The sequence below is a fragment of the Phacochoerus africanus genome, chromosome 15, assembly GCF_016906955.1.
Source record: "Phacochoerus africanus isolate WHEZ1 chromosome 15, ROS_Pafr_v1, whole genome shotgun sequence".
Taxonomy (NCBI): domain Eukaryota; kingdom Metazoa; phylum Chordata; class Mammalia; order Artiodactyla; family Suidae; genus Phacochoerus; species Phacochoerus africanus.
The window spans coordinates 50,118,669-50,138,897 of NC_062558.1; the positions used below are offsets into that span (position 1 = coordinate 50,118,669).

General features: G+C 54.1%; 3 protein-coding genes across 5 annotated transcripts; 2 read left to right on the top strand and 1 right to left on the bottom strand.

The window, feature by feature from the left end:
- Positions 1-340: 340 nt before the first annotated feature.
- Positions 341-2,228, bottom strand: C15H22orf15 (chromosome 15 C22orf15 homolog). The gene is made up of 4 exons (XM_047762646.1): positions 2,204-2,228; positions 1,272-1,493; positions 697-771; positions 341-610 (listed from the first exon to the last, which is right to left on the bottom strand). The coding sequence occupies exons 1-4, from the start codon at positions 2,226-2,228 to the stop codon at positions 471-473; spliced, it is 462 nt and encodes a 153-aa protein (XP_047618602.1). The 3' UTR covers positions 341-470.
- Positions 2,229-4,258: 2,030 nt separating this feature from the next.
- VPREB3 (V-set pre-B cell surrogate light chain 3) lies at positions 4,259-5,712 on the top strand. The gene is made up of 2 exons (XM_047761213.1): positions 4,259-4,585; positions 5,258-5,712. The coding sequence occupies exons 1-2, from the start codon at positions 4,537-4,539 to the stop codon at positions 5,572-5,574; spliced, it is 366 nt and encodes a 121-aa protein (XP_047617169.1). The 5' UTR covers positions 4,259-4,536; the 3' UTR covers positions 5,575-5,712.
- A 128-nt stretch (positions 5,713-5,840) lies between these two features.
- ZNF70 (zinc finger protein 70) lies at positions 5,841-14,257 on the top strand. 3 transcript variants are annotated; one of them, XM_047761209.1, is made up of 2 exons: positions 5,841-7,490; positions 10,354-14,257. In XM_047761209.1, the coding sequence occupies exon 2, from the start codon at positions 10,412-10,414 to the stop codon at positions 11,756-11,758; it is 1,347 nt and encodes a 448-aa protein (XP_047617165.1). In that variant the 5' UTR covers positions 5,841-7,490; positions 10,354-10,411; the 3' UTR covers positions 11,759-14,257. The 3 variants fall into 3 exon arrangements, with proteins under 3 accessions (XP_047617165.1, XP_047617166.1, XP_047617168.1); XM_047761210.1 differs by having other exon boundaries at positions 5,841-7,466; XM_047761212.1 differs by lacking the exon at positions 5,841-7,490 and adding an exon at positions 9,781-10,206.
- Positions 14,258-20,229: the final 5,972 nt, after the last annotated feature.

The window sequence follows — 20,229 nt, forward strand, 5'->3', positions numbered from 1 at the left end:
ATTCCAGATTCTGCAACAGGAACGAACGCTGCCAGGCCTTGGCCTGTTCATACATGGCAGAAGTCATGGCCAGCCCCCTTGGATTGAGTCCAGCTCATCCACTTGGCCGTGGTGTGCCAGCAGCTGCCAGAACAGAGGAGCAGGCCCTTCAAAAGCCATCATGGGAGTTCCCCCATGGGTGCACCTTCTCTGCATCCTGGCATTGCAGAAATAGGTGGCATCTCTGCAGCGCCAGAACACAGGTTCAATCCCCAGCCCAGCATAGTGAGTTAGTGCCTCCGGCAGGGTGGTGGGGAGCTGTCTCCAAGTACAGTGTGTGCCATCATGTGGGCATACATGCCTCTCTGAGGGAGGTTGGCATTGGGGTCCATCTCTCAGCAGACACATCTGTGTCCTGGAAAGAGGTCCCACTTCTGGGTGTGAGCAGCCTCCCAGGGGTTTGTGTCTCCTTACCTGGCTCCCAGCCCCAGCTAGTGGGTCCTGGACTGCAGAGAGCCCACCCTTCGGGGTCTTGATGGAGGTCCTTGCTCCTGGTGGCTGCGCTGAGTGCCCGCACGCCTCCTCCAGCCATCACCCACAGGGGGCAGGCCTGACAGCCAGCGCAGCTCCACTGGAAAGCCCGGGAAGCCCTGCCTGAGGGGGCTGGCGGGAAGGCATGCCCTCTCCCCCACCCCAGGGCTCTTCTGTGATACTCACCTGCCAGCTCTGGACACCAGTCATCCAGGTTCTCCAGGAGGGACTCATAACGGGTAGGGGCCCCTGCCTCTCCCTCTGCAGAGGAAGGAAGGCTGATTCCTAGCTGTCCTGATGGTCCCTGCTCCCACCTGTGACTCTGGATCTGTTTGTTTATTTATTTATTTATTTATTTTTCTTTTTAGGGCTGCACTCACAGCATATGAAATTTCCCAAGTTAGGGGTCCAATCAGAGCTGCAACTGCCAGCCTGTGCCACAGCAAAAGCAGATTGGAGCCATGTCTGTGACCTACACCACAGCTTGTGGCCAGATCCTTAACCCACTGATTGAGGCCAGGGGTTGAACCCACATCCTCTTCAATACTAGTCTGGCTCTTAACCTGCTGAGCCACAGTGGGAACTCCCAACTCTGGACCTGTTTGCTGGCGTAGACTGGGGTCAGGACAGGGCACTAAATGGGAAGTTCAGGGCTGGGTCCTGGCCAAGGTGGGGCTCATTAGGGCATGGTTGGTCTGTGTCTGCTGTGCCCCCTCTTATATTCCAACATAAGTGCAGGGGGAGTCTTGGGCTTCACTTACTGATGATCTGCACCAGGACATAGGTCCCACGCTCCTGCAGCAGGATGCTGGCCAGGGAGGGCACTGGGGAAGGGCCCTCCTCCAGTCCCTCACCCAGGTTCACCAGGTGCCCATCCTCAGCCAGGAGAGCAATGGTCACTGGGAGGGCACAGAGGGAGTCAGGGCAGGGCTGGTATCTCTGCCTGGGGACCCTCTGCTGGTCCTCCCAGCACCCCTCCCTGCCTCCTCACCATCTGGGGGAACCTGGCCCTTCTGCCTCAGGTGGGCTGTGAGGGTCACCACGCTGACCAGGGATTCACCAGCTCCCAGCAGCCGGCTGTGGGGGAGGGGCAGAAGTGAGGGAACGGAACCCTCTATTTCCCCCCAAACAGGGACCCTTCACCTCCCTCCCATCTTTTCACTACAGAGAAGGAATGGGGCTATGGGATAAGGAATGTACCTCCCTCCCATCTTTTCACTACAGAGAAGGAATGGGGCTATGGGATAAGGAATGTACCTCCCTCCATCTCCCCAGATGTCAGTGACTGGGGTGCACAATTCCTTCCTCCGCATTGGACCCTCCACTCGCACCTTAGCCCCACCTCTGGGACCTGACAGTCCCCCACCCCCACCGCACACCAACCCTGCCAACTGGAACTAGAGCTTCAGGTCTGTCATGCCCCCTGAAGCTTGAGGACCACTGACTAGCTTAAGAGATGGAGCAGTTAGCAAATATGCTCCATTGTTAGTGGGGGGCAGTGGCCTGGCGGGAGCAGTCCTAGAGGAGCCCGTGTGAATTTCCCAGGATGCAGTGGGGCCTCCCCTCAAGGGACTCGATCCAGCCATTCGCATCCCCCTCCCACATGCACCCCCTTCACAATGCCTGACTACGCTCCCCCAAGGCAAAGGGAATGTACCCCCATTCTTCTACCAGGACAGGGGACCCCACTCACCTCCAAACATCACAGTGACAAACATGGCTGCAAGGAGGGGAGGGGAGACAGATGTGGGGGCTTTGATCTCTCAACCCCCAACTTCCCCACTAAGGAACAAGTTAGGGCCAAAGCCCTGGGGGAGATGTCAGGTGGGGGATTAGCGATGGGTGGGTCCAGGTTGAGTTCCCTGCTCAGCTGCCCTTAAGGCTGGGCCCCACCAGCCCAGGGGGTCCCTGCAGCTCATCCAGGATCCTTGGCCTCCTCTTCCTCCTGCTGTCTGCATCAGAGCAGCCAGCAAAATCTGAGGCCCTCACAGCTTCCAAGCTGGTCTCCATGGCAGTGGGAGCTGCCAAGACATCCAGGCAGGAAATGCCTTCCCCCAGTATCCTGGTTACAGGATCTGGGGAGGGTATGGGCCCTCCCTGACTCAGAGCTATTGTGGGGGCTGGAGCCTCTGGCCCTGGGATGTCCATAGACCACACCCGCTTAACTTTTCAGACAGAGCTCCTATACTGAAAGTAAGGAAGGTTCCTGGGGGTGGGGTACTGGCTGTGGTTTTGGCAGAAATGGGGTCCTCATGGACTTTGCAGGCTCCCTTCCAACTCAAGGCCCCTTTCCCTGGGCTCACTCCCAGCCTCCTCCTCTTCTGTTCTTGTTCCTTTCCTTTTTCAGTCAAGTTTATGGAGGTATGATTTGCATACAGTAAAATTCACTCTTTTGGGCAGTTGCATATAGCTCAGTGAGTTAAGGATCCAGTTACTGCAGTGGCTTGGGTTGCTGCTGTGGCACAGATTTGACCCCTGGCCCGGGAATGTACAAATTTTCCCTTTTTAGTGTTTTTATTTATTTTTTTTTTTATTTATTTTCTTTTTAGGTCCACACTGCAGCATATGGAAGTTCCCAGGCCAGGGGTTGAATTGGAGCTGCAGCTGCTGGTCTATGCTACAGCCACAGCAACACTGGATTGGTGCCGTATCTGTGACCTATGCTGCAGCTCAAGGCAATGCTGGATCCTTAACCCAGTGAGCGAGGCCAGGGATCAAACCTGCATCCTCATGAATACTAGTCAGATTCTTAATCCACTGAGCCACAACGGGAACTCCCTTTTAGTGTTTTCAGAGTTGTGACAAATCTCATGGAACCATCACCACAGCCAGGATACAGAACATTTCTCCCCAGAATTCACCACTAGCCCCCTGGCAAGCACCACAGTGTTCCCTGCCACCCCCCTGCTTCTTCCAGACTGTCACAAAGAGGGATGCACGCTGACAGTGGAGCCTTTTGGGGCCAGCTACCTTCGCTCAGCTCCATGTGTGAGATTCACTCGGGGTTGGTGGTGGTGTCAATGATTCCTTCCTCATTGCTCAGGAGGGTCCCACTGCCTGGAGGTGTCATGGCCTGTGGACCCAGTCACTGGTTATTCAGGATTGTTCCCTGTTTGGGGCGATTATGAATCAAGCCAGACCAGACCCTTGCCTGCAGGTCTCTGGGTGAAGAGACATTTCCATTTCTCTCTGGTAAACCCCGAGAGAGGGATTGTAGGTCGTAAGATGAGAGTTTGTTTAACTTTGTAAGAAACTGCCGGTGTTCTCCAGCATGCTGCACCAGCTTCTATTGGCCTGGTGTGGTTGTGGCTCTGCCTCCAGAATTCCTGTGCACCTGGCCTCAGCTGCTTGCACAGGCAAAGAGGGAGGCAAGAAGCTCTGCTCACAGGCTAGTGCCAGGATGAAATGCAGTACCCTCTTCCTTTTTTTTTGCTTTTTAGGGCCACACCCGTGGTGTATGGAAGTTCCCAGGTCAGGAGCTACAGTTGCCCCCGCACACCACAACCACAGCAACGCCAGATCCGAGCTGCATCTGCAACCTACACCATAGCTCACTGCAAAGCCAGATCCTTAACCCACTGAGCAGAACCCTGGATCGAACCCCCATCCTCATGGATACCAGTCAGGTTTGTTACCACTGAGCCACAATGGGAATGCTAGGAAATGTTCTAAATCTTGGTCTAGGTAGAAGCTGCAGGGATATGTATACATTACATATAATCATCAAGCCATATGCTTTAAGATGTGTGCCCTTTACTGTGTGAACTACATCTCAATGAAAAGCAGCCACCTGCTATAACTGCACATGTGGATTTCCAGGCTTCTGTTCTCAGAAGACCCTGTGGGGCCAGGGCTCTGACATTTGGGAAGATAGGGTCTGGCCACTGGTCCCCAGCACCGCCCCTCCTAGCCTGTCGGTGGGCTGATTTGCATGCCCTGTTGAGGTCCTGTGGCCTCCCCTGTGTGCCCTGAAGCACCTGGAGCCTCTCAACTCAAGGACTCCTACCTGCCTCCCAGCCTCCAGCTATGGCCTGCTGGCACCTGGCCCTCCTTCTGACTGGGGTCCTCCTGGAAGGTAAGCCCCTCCTGGTCCTAACTCACCTGGAGGGTGGGGAGAGTGGGAGATGGCACATTGGCTTTAGAAGCCCTCTGCTAGGAAGCAAATCCATGTGGGCAGTGAGTAGGGTTCTGGAAGGGGCAGGGGGAACGGGGGGAGGGAACTGAGTACAGATGGCTCTGTCCTAGAACTGTGGTGGGTCACTTTGGGTGGGCCTCAGTTTCCCCACTGGTGAATGATCAGATGACTAGGGTCCCCAGACTCTGGGGTCTCAGAGACCAGTCACCTTTTGAGTTTTTCAGAAGGAAATCTAGTGTGAGCTGTTCCCTACCCCACACGGACAAGAGGCTTCTTGGGGGTGGTCAGTCTGTAGCTGGGGTTTGGAAGAGCCAGTGTGATCAAAGCTATAGGGGACTGCAGAACAAGGGATGAGGCTGGGCAGCAGAAGGACCCAGAGGCCACCAGTCCCACCCTCTGAGATCTGAATCCTAAACTGAACATGGATCCTTGGGAACATGGCACTAATGGGGGCCTAGGGGTTGCCAATTCTGTGCCCCACCCAGTGTTGATCCCATGGCACCAGGCCATGAGTTTTGGAATCAGATTCTCCCGGAGTCTGACCAGGGCTTTGTGGGGCAGGGGCAGGAGGGAAGGGCCCAGGCCGGGTCTGAGTGTGTCTGTCTCTCTTAGTCTCCCAGCCGGCCCTGGCCCAGCGGGACTCACTGCTGGTCTTCCCAGGCCAAGTGGCCCAACTCTTGTGCATGCTCAGCCCCCGTCATGCCACCGTTGGGGACTACGGCGTGTCTTGGTATCAGCAGCGGGCAGGGAGTGCCCCCCGCTTGCTCCTCTACTACCGCTCAGAGGAGGACCACCACCGGCCCCCTGACATCCCTGATCGCTTCTCTGCAGCCGCGGATGCCGCCCATAACTCCTGCATCCTGACCATCAGCCCCGTGCAGCCTGAGGATGACGCCGATTATTACTGCTTCGTAGGCATCAAATCATAGGGGGGGATGTGGGATGAGTGCCTCCCATCTGCCTCCCGCTCTCCTGACCCTGGGACCCTATCTTTCCCTGAGCCTTGATTTTCCTCTTCTGTAAAATGGGATAACAATATTCAACATGTCAAAAATAACTATTCATGAGATCCTTGTTGAAAAAGTGACTGTGGTTGGTCTGGGAGTATGGGGTAGGGATTCTGGGGATTGTTGCAGAAGAGGAAGCATCTAAGACCCCTGGGGTGGTGCCCAGCCTCCCCACAGGCCCCAGGGGGCTCAGGCTGGTGGCTCTTACCTTTCTGTGACTGGAAGAGCTGGAGTGAGAGAAAAAGGAACCAGCCCTTGCAGGTCCTGGCTCTGCATGGCTGCTTGTGGTCCAACGCTCATGGGGTGACTGGACTGGGTCCTGTTGATTTAAAAAACATGCACAACCTAAAAGTTGAGAGTTCAGTTTTATTTGGGGCTAAATGAGGACTATAGTCAGATAGGCAGCATTTCAGATAGCTCTGAGAAACCGCTCCAAAGAGGCAAGGGGGAAGGTCAGTATATGTGTGATTTTGGTGAAGGGGGAGGTACATGCAATCAAGCACGCGTTTTACAGAAGGTCGCTGCTGGTCTCCTGAAGGTTATTATTGCTAGTCACAAGGAGCAGATGTCACCACGAAGAATTTTAGTGCTTTTCTAGATACGAGGAGATGCAAGAACTGGGCTCATAAAGTCTGAAAATGTCTAACTATCTGAAGGTTTGTTCTTCTAGTTTTCCCAGAGCACGTAGTGCCTCGCTCCTGATCAACCTGGGCTTCTCTCAGAGGGGTGTTGAGGGTCCGCAGCTGCAGTGGCTCATGATTCAGTCTGTAGAAGTAAACGGCAAATGCCAGTTTCCAGTCCACAGTCCCCATTGAGCCCAGGCTCCCAGCTTAGGTGAGGTAGCCCCTACCTATGCCTGGGTGGGTCTGGGAGGCGGTGTGAGTCGGGGGTCGGGGGCACTCAGAGGCACCTGAGGGCCAGGATGGAACGTGCTGAAGGCCGGTGGGCAGATGGCAGGGGCCCTCCACTGGGACCGTGTGTTCTAGCGGTTTCCTGTGATAGGGCCCTGGCCCCTAGGGAGGCTCTCCCTCAGCGGGCAGTCTGCACCTGAGCACTGGTGGGCGGGGAGGGTGAAAGGGGCAAGTCTTGCCATCGGAAGCATAACTGAGCTCTGGGAGTAGGTGGGGGCGGAAGAACACACCCCTCTTCCCTCCCGATTCCCCTAAGAGGCGCCGCCTGAACGGAGATCATCCCTCAGATGCACTGAGTTAAGGTCTCGGGGGTCCAGAGAGGGTCCCGCCTAGGCTCCCAGCCATCTCCTGGACTCTCACCGAGTCCTTCTCATCTGTCTCTGTGGGTACGGGGTGGGCTGGCAGGAACAGGACTCCCCACGAAAGGAGGATGAACCCCAGCAGGACCCCGGCCCTGTGCGAGGTGACGGGCTCCGCAGCCCTGGGACGCCTGCCCTTCTTCCGGGGACCCCAGGCGCCCCAAGGCCTCTGGCCGGCCCCACCGCCAGGGCAGGTGCCTGGGAGCCGGCTGCCCCTCCCGGCCTATTTCCTCCCCTGCGTTCCCGCCAAGGGCTGCCCAGCCTGGAGGTGCTGGGAAGCCGCCCGGAGCCCCCGCGCTGCGGCGAACTGTCCCGGCGCGCTGCGCGGTGGGACCAGCGAGATGCGGGCCTCCGCGAGGCCTAGAGCGGTCCCGGAAGTGCCGCGGGCAGGGGCGGGGCTCGGGCGCTCGGGCCGCCGCGGGCTTAGAGTCAGCAGCCGCAGCCGAGCGAGGCCACGGCCGCGGGCAGGAGCTGCTCGGGTGCGGCCCCGCCCCGCCCGCCCGCGGCCCCGCCCCCGCCAGGTGAGCGGTCCCGCCCCGGCCAGGTGAGCGTACCCGCCCGAGCCCAGGTGAGTGGCTCTGCGGCAGCCAGTGTAACCACCTGTCCCTCCGATGGCGCGAGTGTGGGCGGCTCCCGCAGGTGGAAGCAGGTGCGGGTCCGCGGCCGCTCGCGGGCCCCCAGCCAGGAGGCCCTGAGGGGCCCAAGGGTCGGCTGGGTGCCCAGGCTCTGGGGGGGTCCTCGGAGCATGGGGGCTAAGGCAGGAGCAGCAGGAGAAGGCCCAAGAGAGGTGGAAAGCGTGGGGTTCCAGACCTTTGGATTTTCGGTCCAAAAATATTTGAAACATCATTGGGCACAGATCAAGTATTGCCAACTTTTCCAACACTTCTTAGACTTGAGCGTGTAGCTGGTCCATAGAGGAATGGACAGCCCCCAAGGAGGGAGACCAGAAACACCAGGGTTTAACAGGTGGGTGGAGGGAGACTGGCAATCCCCGGGTACCAAGAAAAGGAGGGATCAGAAGGCATGAAAATTAGGAGGGAAGCAACTTTCAGAAAGCAAGAGACTAAAGTGGGGCATGGGAAGGGTGGTGTGGGCTGTGCAGCAAGCTCAAAACCTTCAGTCCAGGTAGGTAGGATGGGTTAGTGAAAGGTGGGCCCATATTGTCACATCTTCCAGTTTTTCATGAGAAAACCTACTGAGCTTTAAATATTGGCAGAGAAGGCAAACAAGAAAAGCCTAACTGAGAGCCAAACGCAACGTGTCTGCGGCAGAATCCCCAGGCTGCCAATTTGCAGTCTCTAAAATGAAGGGTTTTGAGAAGGAGGTCTTGGGGAGCCCTGCCAAAGGGGTTGGAAAGTGAGGCCCCAGAAAACAGGGATTGGCTGTAAGGAGGTCATTGGATGCTGGGGCTGAAGTTGGAAACTTGAAATTTGTCTCCATGCCAGATACAGTCGTGTGATTTTCCTTGGCAGTGTTCAGCATCTTAGGAGGCGCTGGCAGAGGAGATGGGTCATTAGTGGCTGGTTGCAGCAGGGCAGGGAGATGAGGAGCGTGATGCTGGTCAAGAGTCGGTTTACGTGATGTCCATACCTGCTACAGAGGAGGTCTAAGCTAGATGGGGAAGGGGTGGACTGGGGTGAAGACTGTGGGACATTAGGTTAGCCAAGGTCTGGTAAGAGGATGGGAAGGGTGGGAGGTGGCGGTTGTGAGGAGGAGGGAAAGAGAAGTGAGAGTGATCACAGAATTCTGGAGGATACTTCAGTCCTGTGCTTTTTTCACACCTGGTCTTTCTACTGGCTGAAAATTCTTTTAAAAATTTCCAAGTAGGAATGAGTTCCATCATCAAGGTTAGTATGTCTTTGGGAGTCAGCCACTCTCTGATAGTAGTACCTTTCTATGGAGTCATAAGGAGTAAGTGAGATATGCTTGTAAAAGGTTTAGCAGTGTCTTGGATACAGTAGGTGCTCAATAAACTCAAGTCGTCATGACTATGGTACCCGAGGTGCTTTCCTTGAGCTCATACAGCAATTTCTTTCTTTCCTTTTTTTTTTTTTTTTTTTTTTTGGCCACACCTATGGCCTGACAAAGTTCCGGAGCCAGGGATCAAACCCCCACCACAGCAGTCACCCAAGCCACAGCAGTGACACACCAGATCCTTAACTAGGCCACCAGGGAACTCCCACAGCAGTTTCTGAATGGGGTCTTGAGGGGCTCCCTTGGGGCTGCCATAGTGGGATGGGGTGCAGTGTGGCATTTTCTAGCCTCCCTCCTTGCCCCTACAAAAACACCCCCTTCAACTGGAGCAGCTCTGCTTTGTCTGTTTTATTTATTTATATCGCCCATGTAATCGACATATTTGAATAAAGAGTTCTTTGGCAAAACAAAAGTGTGGCAAGCAATTCTAACACAAACAAATGGCTTTTCCTCCATTTTATCACTTTTTTACTCAACAAAGGTGTGTAGAGATTGTGTGGTTGCACTGGGAGCTGGGGGTCCAATGCAGAGGAGCCCCGTGCTTGCCCTTGGGGAGCTGGCAGGCAGGGGCGGGGAGAGGCCGGTCATGATGTGTGCCCACCAGGTAGAGGGTGTGAGGGACCTGTGCCTCAGACTCCAAGTCACTGAGGCCAGGGCCCGAGATTGTCAGAGTGTGGATGCTGAAAAGAGAGGACGTTTGGGCTGAGTCTGGAAGCAGGAGCATATGCCATCTGAGTGGGTAGGGGGGGATCATTTAGGAGAAGAGCACAGCAGCACATGGAGTTGTTGAGCTGCAAGGTTGGGGGTGTGTGGAGGGAAAGCAGGGGGCAGCTGGGAGGGCGGGGCTGCACGATCCTGAGAAGGGGGATGATGAGGTCAGGGCTGAGTTTGGGGCATTGATCCTGGTGTCCACGCAGGAGAGCTGGCCAAAGGGAGGAGGGGGAACAGAGGCAGGCTGCCACAGTTGGGAGGCTTGGGCTGCACAGAGGCCCCTTCAGTGAAGCCCCGGGAAGTGGATGGACTAGAGTGTGCAGGCAAGAGAATGAGGAGGTCCAGGCACACCCCCAGGGCTGTGGCTGTGGCACCCCCAGGCTGGAGGGGTACTGCTGACCATCTGAAGGAGGGAGACGTGTGCTCTCTCCCAATGAGACCATCCCCAACACCCTCTGCCAGCTGGAGTCCTGCTCCTTTTCCAGAATGGCTCCACTTCCTGTCTTCGCCCACCTTTCTGAACACCCCAAGCCTTTAGTCTGGACACCACAGTGTGGCATTGTCTGGCTGGCTGGCTGTCTTCCTTGCAGTTGTTTCTGGTAAGTCAGACTTGTCTCTAACTCACAAAGAGTGAGATTGTGTCTTCTCCTTGCTGGGTTTTGCCAGCACAGTCCCTGGTGCAGGAAGGAGGCGCACATGAGATGCCTGACTTGCTGACTTGACAGTGTCTCTTGTTTTCTTTTCAGACCGTGAGAGCAGTGTGTCCCAAAGAAATACGGTCCCTGGGGTGAGCCAGGACTTACCATGGAGCTCCCCCCAGCAGCCAAGCTAGGGGAGGCCTTTGTGTTTGAGGATGGGTTGGAGATGCAGCCAAACCTCTTCCCAGAGGAGGACCTGGGGGACTCTTTTCTTCAGGAAAGGGGCTTAGAGCAGATGGCTGTGATCTACAAGGAGATCCCTCTTGGGGAGCAAGACGAGGAGCCCAACGATTATGAGGGGAACTTCAGTCTGTGCTCCAGCCCTGTTCAGCATCAGAGCCTACCCCCAGGAGACAGACCCCAGGACGAGGAGCTGTTTGGCCAAACTTTCCTCCAGAAACCAGAGCTGGGTATGTGCCAGATCATCCATGGTGCAGAAGAATCCGGTAAGCCTAATGGCCAGACCGTGAGCAGGGGGGCCCCGGGCCCCGAGGGACCTCATGGGACGGTGCAGCCCGCCAAACCCTACGCCTGCCGGGAGTGCGGGAAGGCCTTCAGCCAGAGCTCGCACCTGCTCAGGCACCTGGTGATCCACACCGGGGAGAAGCCCTACGAGTGCTGCGAGTGCGGCAAGGCTTTCAGCCAGAGCTCGCACCTGCTCAGGCACCAGGTCATCCATACCGGGGAGAAGCCCTACGAGTGCCGGGAGTGTGGCAAGGCCTTCCGCCAGAGCTCAGCGCTCACACAGCATCAGAAGACCCACACTGGGAAGAGACCCTACGAGTGCAGGGAGTGCGGGAAGGATTTCAGCCGGAGCTCCAGCCTCAGGAAGCACGAGAGGATTCACACAGGGGAGAAGCCCTATCAGTGTAAGGAGTGCGGCAAGTCCTTCAACCAGAGCTCAGGCCTGAGTCAGCACCGGAAGATCCACACCCTGAAGAAGCCGCACGAGTGCGAGCTATGCGGCAAGGCCTTCTGCCACAGGTCCCACCTCATCCGCCACCAGCGCATCCACAGTGGCAAGAAGCCCTACACATGCGAGGAGTGCGGCAAGGCCTTCAGCCAGAGTTCCAACCTCCTGGAGCACCGTAAGACGCACACGGGTGAGAAGCCCTACAAGTGCCACAAGTGTGGCAAGGCCTTCAGCCAGAGCTCGTCTCTCATTGAGCACCAGCGCACCCACACCGGGGAGAAGCCCTATGAGTGCGGCCAGTGCGGCAAGGCCTTCTGCCACAGCTCGGCGCTCATCCAGCACCAGCGCATCCACACGGGCAGGAAGCCCTACGCCTGCAACGAGTGCGGCAAGGCCTTCCGGCACCGGTCGGCACTCATTGAGCACTATAAGACCCATACACGGGAGAAGCCCTATGAGTGCAACCGCTGTGGCAAGGCCTTCAGGGGTAGCTCGCACCTCATCCGGCACCAGAAGACCCACACGGCAGAAAAGCGTTAGCAAGAGGCACAGGCTCCTGCTCCACTTCCAGAGACACTCACCTGAGCTCCTGCACCCCACCCCGGCCACCCGCCCCTGACGGCCTGCCTGGCAGGTGAAGCGCGGGGCGGGGGGACCGGGATGGGAAGGCATTGGGCTGGGATGCCGGGGTTGGCTCCTGCTCACGTGGGACCCAGTGGGGGTCCATAGGGTTTGCCCTCTAGTCACTTTTTCCAGAGTCCAGAAGAAGAATCAACCTCAGAGGGAGAAAGTGGAGTTAAACCCATGAAAATGGCAGATGAGCTCTTTGACATCAGGCACTTTTAGAAGAAGCAGCCATGCTCACCATCCAACTCAGCGATAGGAGAAGGAGTCCAGAGCAGAGGCATCCACAGCCCTCCTGGGGCAGTGGTGGGGGAGGGGGAGCACAGGTGACAGCAGAGGGAGGGTCTGGAAGGGCTGGTTTGGGGGTGAGGGTGAGGCCCTATGTGCTCTCTCAGTTCTCCATGTGGGTTGGAGAGAGGGCAGCCCTGGCTGAGAGGGTTCTTCCAGAAGGTGGAAGCCGAGGACAGTTGACCCTGGCCCTAACTCAGCCAGGGCACCAGGCTGTCTGCCGTCCAGGAATAACCTCCCTGCCAGACCGAAGGCCCGACCACAGCGTGCCTTGGACATCAGTGAATGGCTCTGGTCTGGCACTCTGCAGCCCCCTCTCTACTCTGCAGCGCCAGTGGATGTTTCAGTCAGAAGGTCTGGGTCCAGGATCCAGTTCTGGCTCCTCCTGCCTTTGTGACCCCGAAGAAGCCTGAGGCTCCATGGGATGGGGATGATGGGACCTGGCCATGTTCCTCTAAGAGTCGGTGCCAGGCTTCCATTCAGAATGGGACCATGCATGAGAGTGCTTTGGCAAATGGTGATCAAGGATGGAGAACAAGAGTGACCTGCTTCACCCGTAGGGGAGATGCATCCCTGTCTGGGACTTCTCCCTAAGCCAGGCTTTCCCTCAAGCCCAGCTCACGCCCTGGGCTGCAGCATCCCACGAACCATCCTGTCCCAGACACTACAGGAGCCTCCTCGCAGCAGCTGTGTGTCTGCGTCCTGCACGTCTCTCCATCCTCCCCACCGGGGGTTGTTTAATGAGACCAGCTCGGCTGGACCTCCCCAGAGGTGACGCTCCCCAGGTGACTGGAAGGCTGCATTGCGTAGCAGGCTGTGAGCCCCGCGCTGGCTTCCATCAGGCCCCAGGGTCTCCCAAATGGCAGGCCTGCTCGCCCTGACAGAGGACAGTTTGAGGGTGGCCATCCTGTCTCAGTCCCCTGACCCCTGCCCCAGGAATGGGCTCAGGAAGTAACATGTCTGGCCAGTTGGTATGTGTTTTTCCTGGGCCTTGGTGTGTCCATGAGGGTCTTTAGTACTGCTCCCCCGGGCTCATCAGAGCTAGTGCAGGGGGGAGGTAGTCTGAGCTACTTGGAAGTTTTCCAGAAGCCTGTAGCTGAAATCCGACAAGCCCATCATGGTAAGCTAGTTCTTTCAACTAGTCAGAAGGTCAGCTTGGCAGCTATGTATGGTTTAGAGGTATTAAAACGGCAAAGCCAAAGTTGTACTTCGTAGGTAGGGCCTGGTAGGCCAAAGATTTTAAAAGGACAAGTCTGTGGGGCTGGGGGGGCGCTGTTACCTTTGTCCAGCTCCTCTCTGCCGTGTGAGTATGTGGAGTGTTTAGCCAGCACTGGGGTTCCCCAGAGCCTCTGCATGAGCAGGTGGGCTGGCCTGACAGGGTGGCACCCAGGCACTGTCTGCAGGTAGCCTGCACAGAGGGTCTCCAGTCATTCACTAGGAGTGAAGAGAGAATGCTGACCACCTGTTGGGGCAGGTGGGTCAGCACCCCCAGAAATCTACCTCCTCACCTGCCTCATTCCCCCCATTTGACCTCAGGCTTGGCCAGGCCTGGCCTTCTTACCTTTGATGTCCGCTCCCACTCTGCACTCCCAGCCACATTGTTTGAAAGCATCACTTTGCACATGTCACCACTCTCCTTAAAGCCAACCTTCAGGGTCTCTTCTGCACATAAACCCCTGTTTCAGCCGATTGGTTTGTTACACCCCCCCCCACCCACCCCTGCCACTTCCTCCCAGATACTCTCTCCACCCCTCCCAATTCTCTCAGCTCATTTTAGCCATCCTTACATTTTTTGAACATGCACTTTCTCCTCCTCCCCCATCTCCTTTTCCCTTTGACAATTTTTGAAACATGGGGCTTGAGACCCCCCTTCCTGAAGGGTTTGACATTCTCACAAAACCGTGGTAAGACAAGGCAGTTCTTTGTTTTTTGGAAGCTCGAGCAGAACCCAGTTCCTTCTGTTCAAATTCTTTCACTGTTTTCTTGTCTTTTTAAATCATTTCATTTATTTAGGATCTCAAACAGTGTAATGTTATAAGAGGTCATACTGATATGTGGAAATTCCCGGGCCAGGAATCGAACCTGTGCCACAGCAGTGAGCCAAGCCGCTGCAGTGACATCACCGGATACATAACTCGCTGTGCCACAAGAGAACTCCTAATCGTCCTTTAATTCAGTTGTTTGTTTTTATTGTCTTACATTTTTTTCTTTCTTTTAGTAGATGCTGTTGAATGTTGTAGAGCTCCAATTCTTGATTCTGTTTACTAATTGAATTGTTCTGTGAAAGTACATGTATTCTGCTCTTTTCTTTTTTTTGACTTAGTACTTTACATTTCTAAGATTATTTAGATATAATTAATCATTTTTAATATTTCTAGTAAATGTCAGTACTTTGGCCTATGATTTTTTCCTTATACTTAGAGCTTTCTCTGCATTCCATAATGTTGACATGTGGTATTTTTTGCTATTAGGACTTTCCCTTTGGCCCAAGTATTATTATTATTATTATTATTATTATATTATTTTTTAATATTTCCCAGTGATGACTGGTCATTGCTATTGCTTCTTATTGTACGTATTGTATTGTGTTAACATTTCTAAGTGTTTCTAGAACTTCTCTGGGCCTGAATATATTACCCATTTTTATAAATCATTTATGTATGCTAAAGAAATGTGTCTTCACTCCATCAGTTCTATTTGCTAAATTAATTTTTAAATTATTTTATTCAAATCCATTCTTTCTTTAACTTCGGTTTACTTCAGATTTCTTAACCTGGGGCCTAGGGACTGCCTAGCAGTTTTAGAGGTTTTAGGGGTTTTAGAGGTCACGGACCCCTGGGGACTGAACAAAGCTGTGTGAATATGTGCCTGAATGAATGATTCTGGGACGGGGGGGAGGGTCAGTAGCACTCACCACATTTTGGAAGAGCTCCGTAACCCCAAAATAGTTAAGAACTTTCATTTACCTGGTCAAATTATAGGCTGATTTTGTGTGATTTTTCTTTATGTATTTCTAGTTTGCTTTAGTTTCTGTTTCTATTTTATGTATGTTGTTGCTTTGTTAGTTGTGACGTTATCTTAAGAAATAGGCAGGGTATAAATTATCAAGAAATTACCATGTTTGGGGCATATATATTTAACAGTGATATATCGAGAAACTGTGCCTTTTGGTGCTCTTTTTGAATGCTTCTAGCCTCAACTTCTCCTTTACAAATATCAAAAGCCCCTTGCTTTTTTTGAGTTTGCATTTGCATGAGAGTTTATTTAGCTTGGCATTTTATTTTTTAAATTTGTGTATATATTTTGCTATATAACTTATAAACAGCAAATTGTTGGATTTTGTTTTCTGAATTCTTTCTATATTTTTTCTCTTTACATAAGTTCTATTATTAGTGTAATTGTTCAGAGTGAGGCATAATTAATATTCCTCTTAATATTTTAACATGCAGTAACTCATTTAACCCACAGATCATGCTCACCCCCCACCCCCATCTCCGTGAGTTATTATCCATGTGTGGAGTGTCACTTCCAGGTGGACTAGAGATCTGCCATTGGGCACCTGTTCCCCTGGGTCTTTGTCAGTGCCTGGCTGTCCCGAGCCCACTCTTGAAGTCACTGCCTCTGGCTTCAGTGTCCTTGGCTGTAACTGGGAGGAATCACGTCTCCCCCTGCCCCCCAGCCCTGCGTGGCTCAGGGAACTAATGAAAGCAAACCTGCGTGGCAAACTGAGGGTGTAGGTGATTCTTACACTATTCACGTTTAGAAATATTCCTTTATTGGAGTTCCCGTCCTGGCACGGTGGAACAAATCCAACTAGGAACCATGAGGTTGTGGGTTTGATTCTGGGCCTCACTCAGTGGGTTGAGGATCTGGCATTGCCATGAGCTGTGGTGTAGGTTGCAGACATGGCTTGGGTCTGGCGTTGCTGTAGCTGTGGTGTAGGCCGGCAGCTACAGCTCTGATTAGACCCCTAGCCTGGGAACCTCCATATGCCGCGAGTGTGGCCCTAAAAAAAAAAAAAAAGACAAGAAATAATCCTTTATTTATTTATTTATTTATATTATTTATTTATTTGTTTTTGCTTTTTAGGGCTGCACCAGTAGTATATGGAGGTTCCCAGGCTAGGGGTCTAATCTGAGCTACAGCTGCTGGCCTATGCCAGAGCCACAGCAATGCCAGATCTGAACCTTGTCTGCGACCTACACCACAGCTCATGGCAACGCAGTATCCTCAACACACTGAGTGAGGCCAGGGGTGGAACCTGCAACCTCATGGTTCCCAGTCGGATTCATTTCCACTGTGCCCACAATGGGAACTCCTAGAAATACTCCTTTAATTTTCTGTTCTTACTCCCAAAGTTTGTCCAACATAACTGAGAACATTACCTGGTGCTTTACTTTTAAGAAAATATATGAGATGCAGCAAAGAGACATCATAGGTCGTTCCCACCCTCACTGAGGGAAACCACATGGTCATTTGAAAGAGAGATGGGGTCCCTGATCTTGTACCCCTCTCATCATCACCTGTCTGTCCCAGGCCAGTCCACTCAAACTTCCCCTTCTGAGGTGGGGGCAGGGCACTGTCACCAAGATGGTCACTCTGGCCACCCCCGTGGCAGGTGGGAAGTAGAGGCCCGTGATTTACCACAGGTGCAGGGATTGAGTGTCAGGTCTGCCAGCAGCCTTGGGCAGGGAGGAAAATTCAGATGTTATACTGGAGCCCAAACCACTGCCACTGGGACTTCTCAGAGGCAGCAAATGGAACTGGCCCCCACAGACCCAGGTGGGGACCAGCTGGCCTCTGCAGGGTTGCTCAGCTCTTGGGGCTGAGCAGAAGTTCGCTCACATCACCACCCACGTCTGGATGAACTTGCCATTGACTGAAGCGTCGCCTACTGGAGGTAGGGAAGGGAGCCCTTTTCTTGTGGGAGAGCACCCTCTTCAGTATCTCATAGCCAGGAATCCAAGCCAGGGCCTGGCTGCTGAGGGTGGAGTGGGGCTGTCCCACGAAGACACCCCCTCCTCTGCCACAGGCCAACACGTGCCTCATTGCCAGGACACTGGCAGGGGCTGCTTGCTAGAGACCCTCTCACGTTTGCTGCCTGTGTGTGTCCACCACTGTCATACACCTTCCACGGCCCCTGCTCCCCTTCTGTGGCTGTCAGCCATCTTTCTGTCTCCTCTTGTTTTCTTCAGTCTCGCTTGCTGATGCCAACCAGGAACCGAGTGCCACCTCCTCCTCCCATCCCACGGCATAGCCCTCCCTGGCCTCCCCCCTCCGGCCTTTAGCTCCTCCACAGCCGGGGCCATCCTTCTGCCCCACAATCTGGTGGAGTCCCCTCTCTTCCTCAAACGCCCACTTGGGTTCCCATGGAAAGCTCATCAAGGCCCTTCCAGATCTGACGCCCCCTCCCCACCAGGGCCTCCATGCTGAGGCCACACTGCAGGCCTTCATCCCTCAAGGCACCCCCTCCCATGTGAAGAACGAGCACGGGCCAAGGACAGGGGGAGCGCTCCTCCAAGCTCAGATCTCCCAAGGGCCAGTGCACATGCTGTGACCAGCCCCCAGCTCTGTTCTGGGTGTTAGGTGCACTTGAGCCAGAGAAGGAGGCTGGGTTTAGGGTCAGGGCCAGCACTTTAGGTAGCAGAGAATGAGGAGAGAGAGGGTCCAATTAGAGCGATTGTCTGCTTTTCTTTAAAATTGAAGTAGAGTTGGATTTCCCGTTGTGGCGCAGTGGTTAACGAATCCAACTAGGAACCATGAGGTTGCGGGTTCAATCCCTGGCCTTGCTCAGTGGGTTAAGGATCCGGCATTGCCGTGAGCTGTGGTGTAGGTTGCAGACGTGGCTCAGATCCCACGTTGCTGTGGCTCTGGCGTAGGCCAGTGGCTACAGCTCCAATTCGACCCCTAGCCTGGGAACCTCCATATGCCACGGGTGTGGCCCTAGGAAAGACAAAAAGACAAAAAAATAAATAAAATAAAATTGGAGTTGATGTACAATGTTGTGTTAGTTTCAAGTATGCAGCAAAGTGATTTGGTGTATACACACACACACACACACATATATCATTTTTCAGATTCTTTTCCTTTATAGGTTACTACAAGATATTGACTATAGTTCTGTGTGCTATAAAGTAAGTCCTTGATGTTTATCTACTTTATATATAGCAGTGTGTATCTATTAATCCCAAACTCTTAATTTATTCCTTGCCCCTTTTCCCATTTGGTAACTATAAGTTTATTTTCTGTGTCTGAGAGTCTGTTTCTGTTTGGTAAATAAGTTCATTTGCATCATTTGTTAATATTCCACATACGAGTGATAGCATAACATTTGTCTTTTTCGCTCTCTCTCTTTGTTTTTTGTTTTTGTTTTTGTTTTCTTTTTAGGGCCATACCCGTGGCATATGGAGTTTCCCAGCGAGGGGTCGAATTGGAGCTGTAGCTGCCAGTCTACACCACAGCCACAGCAATGCCAGATCCAAGCCGTGTCCACGACCTACACCACAGCTCATGGCAACACCGGATCCTTAACTCACTGAGCAAGGCCAGGGATTGAACCCACATCCTCATGGATCCTAGCCAGGTTCGTTCGTTTGTTAACTGCTGAGCCATGAGCAGAACTCCTTGTCTTTCTCTTTCTGATTTACTTCACTTAGCATAATAATCTCTAGCTCCATATTTGTTGTGCACATGGCATCATTTCATTCTTTTTTATGGCTGAATAACTATTTTTTGTGTTTTGTTGTTGTGGTTTTTTTATTTTTGTTTTTGTTTTGGCTGAGGTATGCAATGGCTTGATGTGGGATTTCAGTTCCCAGACTAGTGATTGAACCCAGGCTGCGGTGGTGGAAGCCCTGAATCCTCACCACTAGGTCACCAGGGAACAACCCTATTTTTAGACTTCTAAGGAACCTCCATACTGTTTCTCATAGTGGCTGCACTAATTTCCATTCCTCCTAACAGTGTAGGTGGGTTTGCTTTCTCCACGCCCTCACCAGCATTTGTTATTCCTCACTTTTTGATGGTGGCCTTTCTGACCAGCAGTGACCATCTTATGTCTGTGCTTTCACATGTTGTCACACCTGGCGTGCTTAACACCTCCTAAAAACAATGGTTTCCCCAGCGCCGTGAGATGGTTTGCCTGGGCCCCCGTCCTCCACAGCCCAGCCCCAACCAAGACACCCAGGCCTCCCTCAGGCAGAGCCTCACAATGGCTGAAGCTCCTTCTCCCTGGTTTCTCCCCTGTTTGATGTGAGCCTGGTTCATGGAGCGAGGTAGGAGCGGGAGTCATTTGGTGAGAGCGCTGGCAGAGCCTGCCTCCCCAGGCCAAGGGGAGGGACAGATCCCACTATCCCGGGACAAAAGGGGAGATGGACGGCCAATAGCGGGCGTTTCTCTGAGACCTCAGCTCCGTCCTGAGAGTGTATGTGAGGGACCTGAGCCCAGCTGGAGCAGAGATGGGGGAGGGGGACCCCAGCCCCTGCCTGGTGCTCACTCCCCTGAGGGAGACCCATTGGTGGCCTCCTCACTGGCCTCTCACCAGTGGCTGACCCAGTGTCTCCTCTTCCCTTTGCCTTGGCCACTCTCAGCCCAGAAGCCAGACCTGCCCCAGGATCCCCTGTGGGCACACTCAGCCCAACTTCTATTCAGAGAGTGGGGTCTGGGAGTGGCTCCCTGTGATCCCCTGGGGTGGCCCCGCCTGGTCCCCCTCTAAGGTGTCACACCCCCTCTAGGGTGTCACAATCCACACCCTAGCTCCTGGACCCTCCGCTCCTCCAGGGCCGCTAGGGGGCGCTGTCCACTCACTGGAACCGCAGGGGGACCCAGCAGGTGAAGACCCGGAGGAGGGGGCCCCCCCAGAAGGCCGTGCTCGGGGACCCGCGTGTGATGCCCAGGGAAACTGAGGCCCAGGAGTCCAGGCAGGGGCAGAGGGGACCCGGGGGCGGGCTCCGTGACCACCCAGTGATTCCTTTGGCAGTCACCGTGTTCTCAGCACTGTAGGGGGATGCGCACCGCTGCGGACCACATCCAGGGGCCAGAGTCCAAGGAGGGGCTCAGACACAGGACCTGTCCGCCTGTCCCTGCCGCTATGAGTTCTG